This window comes from Leishmania infantum, chromosome 10 (assembly GCF_000002875.2).
Source record: "Leishmania infantum JPCM5 genome chromosome 10".
Classification (NCBI taxonomy): domain Eukaryota; phylum Euglenozoa; class Kinetoplastea; order Trypanosomatida; family Trypanosomatidae; genus Leishmania; species Leishmania infantum.
Window position 1 is genome coordinate 196,277 of NC_009394.2, and position 9,932 is coordinate 206,208.

Sequence of the window (9,932 nt, forward strand, 5' to 3'; positions counted from 1 at the left end):
TTTCCCGCGCGTGCGTGAGGTGTTTGTGCCCCCCCCAGAAAAAAAAAACGAAATGGCACGATGCGGCACACGCGGGCACATGGTCACTGCCTGATACGTTTTTTTTTTTGTTGATGTTGTATGTTGCGGTGATGCTCGCGTTGCTTGTCAGTCACTCGGTGTCTTGCTCTTCCTTCTCTCTCCGTGTGTCTTTACGACATTTTCTTTGTTATGGCGAGTGGTGGTGGCGGTGGCCGCGTTGCCTTGTTGGTTCTCCATGCGCTTTTCTGCACTGCATTTTTTGTGTGGTTCTTCGTTGCTGCTGCTGCTGCCGCTGTGTGGTGCCCTTGTCCGCGCGGTCGCCTCCTGTGTATTTCCCCTTCTTTCTTTGGCTTTCATTCGGGGTCACTGTCACTGGGACGCACACCACGCCACCCTTCTCGCGACTCCACGCACCCTAGTGCCATTCCCTCAGCACACGCATGCTCTGTGCTATTTCCTTGTGTGTAGGGGGTGCGTTTTCTTTTGCCCTCGTTCGTCAGTGTCCTTCTCTTCATTTTCTTTGGCGTCTTTGGTGCTCTTGCTCCCCCGCCCTCCTCCGGCCCCGTATTTGTGTGTGTGTGTGTGTTGTCTTGCTAGTCTGCTTCTTGTGCGCCATGACGCTTGGCTCCTCTATGAGGCCTCGACCATGCCTTGTCATGGAAGGCGTGGGTGGTCATACCTTGGCGGAGGGCAGCAGCTGGGGGTGAGCGTGGCAGAACACATGAATATATATATACATATACACATATATGCATATACATATATACATGCATATATGTGTATATGTATATGACGAAGCTGGTGCCGCTTTACTTGACGCGACGCCTCGTGCTTTCCATGCTCTTCTCTGTCGTGCCTGCACCTGGACCCTTGGTGGGGCTCCGCAGCGATGGGGAGGATGCGAAACAACGGAGGAATGTACGCCGCAGACGCATACTTCAAAGTTTCCGCTCCGGATATGTCTGGGCACATATGCATGTACATCCCGTGTCCGTGTGACCCGAGCGGGCCGTAACACGAAGTGGCACGGCGGGCGCAGTCATGTCTGTTGTCCCCTCCACCCCTCCGAGATGTGCAGGCAAGCGGCGTGTGTACGAACAGGAAAGCCAGCATGCAGCGAGTGCGGCCTCCATGATTACTTGGTGGTACCAGCCCGCCAGATTCCTCCTCGCTGCGATAATGTGCAAGGCTACATGTGTGCAGGTCGTCCATTCCTTTTCTTGCCCCCCCCCCACCGCCCTCCGCTCCTCCTCCCCCTCACTCCCTATCCCGTCTCGCCTTCCCTCATCAGCGGATCCCATTATGCCGATCGCCTCGACCTCCACTTCGCGGCTCTTCGAAGCGGCGCAGACGCCGCTTTTGGCGTGGTGTTGCCTGCCTGCTTTCTCCTGCATCCGTGCACGCACTGCACTGAATCAAGCCGCCCCCTCCCCCCTCCTCGGCCTCCGGCCGCTGCTTGCATCGTCTTTGTGCACGTTTTCTTTGGTTTGTTGAGCCCCGCGAACCAAACTTTCACCGGCTCTCTCTCTCTCCTCCTCTTCGCCTCCCCGCCCTTCCAAGCCTCCCACACCTTTCCGTGTGCCTTCTTCAACTGCCATCCACATAAGCGACTTTCAACCGGCTCGGTGCCTCTCCGCCAGTTACAGATGTATGTGTGTATTCGATGGTGAAACGAGGGAGGAGGGAAGGGCGCGTACTGGGCATGGGATGCCGGATGCCGAACTCTCGCCCACTTGCGCGCTCTCCTCATTGCCGTCTCCTCTCCTCTCCTCCTGAAGCGAGCACGTGCGTGCGCGACAGTCCCTGCGCGAGTCTTTGCTTGTCGCGAAATCTTCTTATTCTTTGTGTGCCGATCGTGGTGCCCCTCACTCGAGGCATAACCCTGCCACGATATCAGGGGAAAGGACCGAGAGTTCTATGTTCAATCGAGGCGCAGTGTGTATTCGACCTGTCAGTGTCACTTGCAGTTTCCATCCACTGTGCGAAAGTGCCCCTGCCACCGTAGTGGACCTCATGGGCGGCCCCTTCTCTCTCTCCCTCTCCCGTGATGTTCATTGTCCTAGCCTCCAGAGGAAGGCCCCGCTCACCCCCCAGTGAGACCAGAAGGTGGAGGCACAGGCGGCTCCACACACTCGCCAGTACACACATACATCGTATCCGCTTATCGCTGCTCTGCAAGAAGACGCACTCCGCTCCTGCCGGTGTGACCCTTGGCGTGAGCGGCGTGAGCGGCGCGACCGCACGCGCCACCCTCCTAGAAGTCGGATCGACGGAGACGAATATGCCGCCTCGCTCAACGGACTCGGTGTAGCTCTCTTTCTCACCCGCTTCTCCTCTTGCCCCGGGCACGGAAAGGAAGTACATGCATGCATGTGTGTCTCTGTGTAGGGGTGCATCCTTACGTACCTCTTGTACATCAGCTGCCACCTTGGCGTTTTGTGTTCTACGCGTGCGCCACTTTATGCTCGTGCTCCCTTTCTTCCTCGGCCATTACTGCCGGCGAATGCCCCTCAGTCGATGCAGGCGTCTCCGTGAAGGCGTCTGCGCGTATCACGGTGTCTACCCCGTCGCCTCCTTTGGCCCGCTAGCCGTGGGGGAATCTCCTGTGAGAGTCGCTCGCTAGCAAAACTACGAGGCCAGCATTGAAGAAAGCATGAGGGCGTCGTACATGACGTTCATTCTCAGCTACTACCCCAGCCTGGACCCCAACCTGCCTCGACCCCCGCGACACAGTTCCCATGCGGTGTACCGCCAGGAGGGCGAGTCACGGTCAGTGACTGGAGTAGCAGCTGCTGCTGCAACACCCTGGACGGCAGCGGAGCCGTCGCTACCCACAGGGCTGACTTGCCCGATTCCGCTGGCGTTCGCGGCCGCCCACCCGCTCGCCAGACTCGCAACGGAGAAGAGCGCGGCCGGATACCGTGCATGCGGTGTGCTGGTGTGGCGCCGCCCGTTGTTGAGGCCTCTATCCACGAATGGCGCACCAGCGGGGCGGAGTAGCAGACGCAACGCACGCAGCGCCTGTAGCCGCAGCGGCGGCCAAAGAAACAGCTCTCGCTCATCGTCGGCGTCCTCGTAGTCGTTGCGGGCAGGCCCCGGGACTGTAGGCCCACCACCGGGCCTGTGCGTTCGCAGGGACGCCGTCTTCTCCTCGCAGGTGGCGCAGGCGCAAGACCTCCACGGAGAGAACAGCAGCCGTTGGGAAATGAACGAAGAGCTGATGCTGCTCAGCCCCCTTTGCGTCCAGTCGTCAAGGGTGCCAACGTGCATCCCGTCTCGCCAAGGGCGAAGCGGCAACTTGGCGGTTGACGGCACGACATGTCCGCCGCAGCGACCGTTGGTATTGCCCACTGAATCCAGCATAGTAGTGCTGCTGCACGCCTACAGGGAGGCTGCGAGGGAGCTCGAAGAGGAGACAAAGCAGGCGAACGCCGAGCAGGGAAGGCGCGGAGCTGCTACGACCGAACCCACATCGGCGATCTGGCAGGTATTGCGACCGCTGCTGTGGTGGCTAGAGAGTTGCGTGCGACCAGCGCAGTCGCGTCTTCACCGCGAATGCGCAGAATGCCGTATGGTTGACGGCGCCAGTGACGCCGCAGTTGGGAGGCGTGGCCTCTCAGATGGCAAGCGCGCCTCTGCGCTGGCGTGGCCGCCGTGCCTGTCGTGCGCGCTTCGCCTCTCCGTGTCCCCCCCACCGCGATGCCGCGGCAGCGTCGCCGGCGTGAGGCCGCTGCAAAACAACGAACACCGCTGAATCTTCTCAAAAGTGCAGCATCCGTGCAGTGGTGTCCGCACGCTGTCGTGGAGGTCGGGCTCTGCGGCCTCAGCAACGGATCGCCGCTCCCGTTTTCCTCCCAAGCGTTTTGAGCTCACTGGGTCACCGCCGTACCGGCGGCAGCGCCTTCGCCTCGTTGCAAAACCCTTTGATTTCCCGTGGGCAGCCGCTGTGGGGCCTTGCACAGCAGCGGCGTGATCGCTGGCTCCTCGAGCTGTGCAGCCTGGAGGACGTTGGGGCCCGCACCGCACCGACTAACTCCGTCGCGCACGTGCCAACAGGCTGCAGGCACGATGCAAATGACGCGGATATGCAGCGCGACGAAGATGAGCCCCTGAGACGACGACGAGGCGATGCCTCGTCCCCGGCAACGCGGCTACTCGCCTCGCTTCCGGTGCCCCTCCTACCTCTCCACACGTTAGACCTCAGCCTTCGCACAGATCTGGGTTCTTTGGAGGACGGTCTATCACAGTGGGCCGCCGCATTTTACTACTGCGGTGCCTTCGCCGACTGAGTATGATGGGATGCCGGCAGCTGCAGCACCTTCGATGGCTCTCAGACATGCCAGCCGATTCGCTGGAGGTACTGAACATTTCAGGCTGCTATGCGCTGCTTCATCTGCGCCCCGTGCGGCGGCTCTCGTCGCTGCGGCAGCTGAAGACAGCACGGCTGCATCAGCTGGGACGTCTGGGTTGGTGGGGCAACGCTGCTAACGTGGATACGTCCTTGACGGGGCGGGCCGCCGGCGGCGACTCCGTCCGTGACTGGCCAGTATGTCTGGAGGAGCTGAACCTCTCGTGTATGCAGCGACGCACACGCCCTATCGCAGACTTTACCTGCATCGGACTGCTCGCCTGGCTGCTGCGGCTCTCTGTTGCCGCTCCGCAAGAGGAGCAGTCGGCCCGCGCGGACACCACACGTGCCGGTGCACTGCAACCGCAGCCGCGCCGCCGCCGCCGCCGTCGCCGAGCTCAGTAGCCTGACCGAGGCTGTCCTCATCGACTGTCCCTTCGCACGCGACTCGACTCCTCTCTCCAACTTGACCTCGTGTCGCCACCTCTTTGCTTCGGATCACCATCAGGTGAAGAATCTCGAGCATCTTGCCACCTGCACGGCTCTGGAAGAGCCTTCCCTGATCCACTACACGAATCTCAGTGGCATCTCCGCCCTGCGCTCGTTGCGCCAGCTTCGCGCTCTGTACATTATACTCACAGCAGTGCGTGAGATGTGCGCTGGGTAGCCCACCCGCTCGCCGAAGAAGTCCCCTCGCGGTATCGTCGTCCTCGTCATGGACTGCGCCGACGCGTCTTGCGTGGCACTGTGACCACCACTGCCGACGCGAGGGACGTCAGCGGCGAATACAATTCTTCACCTGGTTGGTGCCCCAGACATGGCATTTGCGAGGCATCACCGAGCTGGAAAGCGCGGCGTCGATGAAGAACGTGCGCGTCCTGCACACGACCTCGCAGAAACGGGGGCAGAGGTGGAAGCTGGGCCGGGGTCGGACAGTGACGCCGAAAACGGCGCCAGCGGAAGTGCGCGTGCTGCCTGGTCAGAAGCGCTCACACTGAGCGACTCACGCCTTCTCAAGGACATACGTGCGCTAGGTGCCCTGCCGAGGCTGCAGCAGTTATACCTGAATGACTGCGTGTCCGTCCACACGCTGGGAAGCGTCACTGCAGCAGGTTAGCACCACGCTTTATGCCCACCATCGCCATGGTCATCGAATGGTTGTCGACGCTGTGGTGATACAAGCGCGCTGCACGGCGGCCTAAGCCGGCGGTGGCACGCGCCGTTCTCGAAGCTGATGACCGCTGTGCGCTCTGCGACAGCCGCTGTGGTTGGGTGGTTGGCGCGCGCCTCTCCGTCTCCCTCTCCACTGCGGTCGCCGTCAGGAGCCTCGTCTGACGCGCATCTGGCTTGTTGCATCGAGGCTGCGTGCGGTGACGCAACCTCGATGCAACAGTCACGCATGTCGGACACCCCTTGCAGTCTCGCGCGGCTGCATTCGACACTCCGCTACTTGAATGCGTTGGGCGGTAAGGCGCTGGTGGACGGCTCCGCCATTGGCAGTCTTGAGCATCTAGAGCACCCGCACGCCCCTTTCACCAGCATGCGCGGCGTGCAGTGGATACGCAGATGCCACTTGCTGAAGGTGCTGGATCTAGCTAACTCACCGTGCTGTGTACGGGGCGGTCAAGGCGACTCTGGAGGAGGAGCTGCAGCAGTGCTTGCCGGAGCTGGAGCTCCTGAGCAGCAGACCAGTGGATGAGTTGTCACCGAGCTGCTCTTAGGAAAGCGTACGGCAGGGTGCAGCGGCGAAAGTCTACGTCGGTGCTGAGAGTGCAACCGCGATCTACCGTGGTCGCGTGTGATTTCTTTCTCTTGGGGGTGGAGAGGAGGTGTGTGTGCGGTGGTACGAACGGGCAGGTAAAGACCCGTATCTGGTGGCACACAGGCACGCACGCGCACACGCAGAGATACGCTGCGGCGGCTGCTGCCACACCTCGAAGACTTCGAGAAAGAGAGAGAAATGGAAAGGAAAGTGGAATGGTGGCGTCAGAGGTATACGCTTGTGAAGTCGGGTCAGGGGAAGGAGGCAGAGGGGTTGGGGCACGACGGCACCTCCCTTGTCAGCTGCACGCTGCGTGCCTGTTGAGGGGGGGCGGACGCGTCAGCAGAGCGCGAGACGAGAACTCCCCGTCCCGTCCGCCGCCGTCACTCCCCCCCCTCTGCTCCTCTTCGGCTACTTTGCTGATCGTTCCACGCCTGTTCGATTTTTTTTGTTGTTGATCCCATGTTCGCCCCCTCCCCCTCGTCCGCCTCGTTTCTGTTCTTCCCGCCGTACACACACACACACATACACATGTATGTCTGTGCCTCTGTGGGACGGACGGCCTCTCTGAATGCATCCGTCTCCCATCTCTTCGGGGCGTGTTGGGGCAGACGGCCGAAGCCGTGTTTCTTAGTCTTCTCCTTTTTTTGCGGCCCCCACATCAACCTTCTGTTTGCAGTGTGCTTCGCTTTTACAAGCACGACTCTCGCTCCATCTTCTCATTCTGCCGCACGCGCCTTCGCCACTGCCACATCAGCACACCCTGTTCACATCCTAAGCGCCTGCCACACGCACTTCTCTCAAAAAGCGAACCGATAAGCGGTCAAGCAAGGATCTTGTCAGCTCTTCCTCCGCGCGTACTCTGCAACGAACGAAACAAAATGCCGTCTGGAAATGGATGTCGTGCCAATCAGCGCCGTGAGCGCGAGATGAAGAAGGCGCAGAGCGCCGGCGTCAAGCACACTTCCGAGGACATGAAGAAGCACGAGCAGAGCAAGAACGCCATTCAGTGCAAGGTTTGCCTTCAGGGCTTCCCCCGCACGGTGCGCCGCCCGGAGCTGGAGCAGCACTTCGAGAAGCACGCAAAAATAGGCAAGTGCTTCGAGGAGGTGTTTCCCGACTTTACGGAGTAAAATGGAAAGAAGCAAACAAAAACGAAGGTAGTCTGTAAAAGTGTACGCCTTCCCACAAAAAACAACGACGACCAAGTCAGCAACGAAAGAAAGAAGACGCATGCGCCACCGGAGCGCATCTACCGCTGCTGCGCCACAGCTGCGTCATCTGGTTGTGTGGGACGAAGCGTCCAGCCGTGGCATCGGGGCCATGCGTCCAATGGGCTCTTTCCGCCCTTTCCTCGTCCCTTCCTCGGATACGTGCTGAACGGCCCGCGCCAGACGGGCTTGGGTGGACTGCATACCTTGATTCCAGCGGGCAGCGTCCAGGGTTTCATTCGAGGGCAGCAAGCCGTGGCGTCTGTCGTGCGGGATAGCAGAGGGTGGTGGTCTCTCGATGCATGTCGCATGAGCTCAAGGAGGATCATGGCCAGCTACAGGTCAGGGCCCTCTGAGACCTTGCACACCCTGCCTCTGTGCCATGCTTCGGCCTCAGTCGCCTCAAGCCACGGCATCCCATAATATGTTGTGGTGCCTCTCCACATGGGAGTCTGGTGTACTGAATAGTGCAACCCGAGGCTGCTCTCGTCATGCTTCCGGCATCCGTGCCTCACCAGCCCACACCTGGCTGGATGGAGGAGATGCGGCTCATGTTGCACACGTGCAGCTGGGGGCTCATTTGCATGCATGTCTTTGCGCCATGTTGTCCACCACTCGGGCTCTTCTCATCTCTGCATATTTGTCTGAAATTCGACACACCGTACCAGCCATGCTTGGCAGCGTCTGCGTGCAGTGCTCGCAGTTTTCGGTCCAGGGGCGTGTTCCAGGACGCTCCTGTTGCCTGTGTTGTGTGTTGTGTGTGTGTGTGTGTGTGTGTGTTTGAATGGGTTGCCCACATGTGCCTCGACAAGTGGGACGCTGCCATGAGCCTGTGGCGGCACGGGGCACTCCACTCTCTCCTACATCCGCACGCCTCTAGCAGAGGGGGGGGGGGTTGGCAAGCGGAAGGGGGCCGTGCGGAGGCATGTGCCTGCGCACAGAGAACTCACAGCTTATCGATCTGATGGGGGCATAGAGGGGCAGCCAAAGAGACCCGACAGGGAATCCTACGCAGCGCGGGCGGGATGGGCGTATTCAGGTTACTTAATGCAACGCCACAGTGTAGAGCGAGGTGTGCCTTGAGCTTCGAAGGGCCCGAGAACCTCGTGTAGCATACCGGACACAGCGCAAGCTTGAACGCCCTCACAACAAGCACAGGCAGGGGCGGCGGCTCTGGCGGGCGCGTGGGAGCACACCACAGTGCCAGCGCCCTAGTAGGCAGCTCACCATCTGCACTACATGCGGTCGCTGCCAGTTACCTGTTGCTGCGGAAGTTCAAAGTACGGATAGGTGCCCCTGTGGGGCTGGGCGAGGATGATCTCCTGCAGTCTCGTAAGCGCAGCATCGTTGCCCTTGTGTTGGAATGCTGCCGCCGAATAACTGGCATGATCTGTAGTGACCCGCTCCAAGCGCCACCATGCCCGCGAGCCTATTCGGCACACCGCCAGGCCCCGCCCTGTCTGCGGACACCAAATGTCGGCAACCGTGCCGGAGGGCGGGCTGCAGGCTACTTGGTCTCCCCACAAAAAAAGAAGGAATGCTGGGCCCCTGTGTGATGCCACGCACGGAAGGGACTGGCACGGCCACTGGTGGAAATAGAAAGACTATAGATATGTATGAAGCAGCGGAGCGCGGCGGGCGGGAGTCGTCTCTCTGTTACGCACACACACACACACACACACACGAAACAAGGACGTGTCTCTGCGTCCTTGCGTACTGCACGTTCGCTCTGATGCTGCTCGTTTTAGTTCTCCTCTGTTTTGCGTTTCTCTGTCAAGGACGTCGCAAAACGTCGGCGCAAATACCCATGCACGCGATGGCGCCACAGTGTGCCTGAGGTTGCGCGGAGCCACTACTCGATGACGGGGTCGTGTGTGTGTGTGTGTGTGTGTGTGAAGGAGGGGGTGTGTATGTGCACATCGATGTATACGCGTATGTTTGTGTGCATTTACATGTATCTGTATATGTGAGCGTGTATACGTGGGTGCCTGTGTGGTTTTCGCTTCGCTCTTTCCTCCGTTTCTGTTTTTGTTGGCCTGTACCTTTATGTATCTCCCCTTCGGCGCCTCAACTTTCGTTCCACAGAGGGGCGGCGCTGCGCCAGCGTTTCTCTCTGCCCCGTCTGAAGTCTTCGACTCGTCGTCCCGGCAGCATATCGTCTTTCTCCCATCGATACCGCAGCTTCGGTCTCAAGGGAGGGGCAGCAGCCTGTTTCGATGAGGCGGCGGTGAGCCATGCATGCCTTCGGGGCCCTCCCCCTTACACCGTCTCTCCGGTCGTTTCACCGCCACTTCCGCCACACGCGCGCATCCACTGAGCCTCTGCTTGTTTCCCTATGCAACACTGGAGATGTGAGCAACGGAGGCGAGGCACGAGCTCCCTTTCTACGCCGCTCTCCATTGGGGGAGGAGAGATAAGGAGCGGAACGCCACATATGGAGAGCGTTACCGAGAGAGCGCCCACACACACACGCATAAACATCTTTTTTTATCCTCGTGAGTCGGCATCTTGGCCGAAGGCAACGGACAAATCTATAAGCCCCATGCACGGCAACTTAAATGCACCGAACTAGGATGCCCATTGCAGCTTC

General features: G+C 60.1%; 1 protein-coding gene across 1 annotated transcript; it reads left to right on the forward strand.

Moving 5' to 3' along the window:
• Nucleotides 1–7,012: 7,012 nt before the first annotated feature.
• On the forward strand, nt 7,013–7,264 carry LINJ_10_0480 (hypothetical protein, unknown function; the record flags this gene model as incomplete). Its single annotated transcript, XM_001463657.1, has 1 exon — nt 7,013–7,264. The coding sequence occupies one exon, from the start codon at nt 7,013–7,015 to the stop codon at nt 7,262–7,264; it is 252 nt and encodes an 83-aa protein (XP_001463694.1).
• Nucleotides 7,265–9,932: the final 2,668 nt, after the last annotated feature.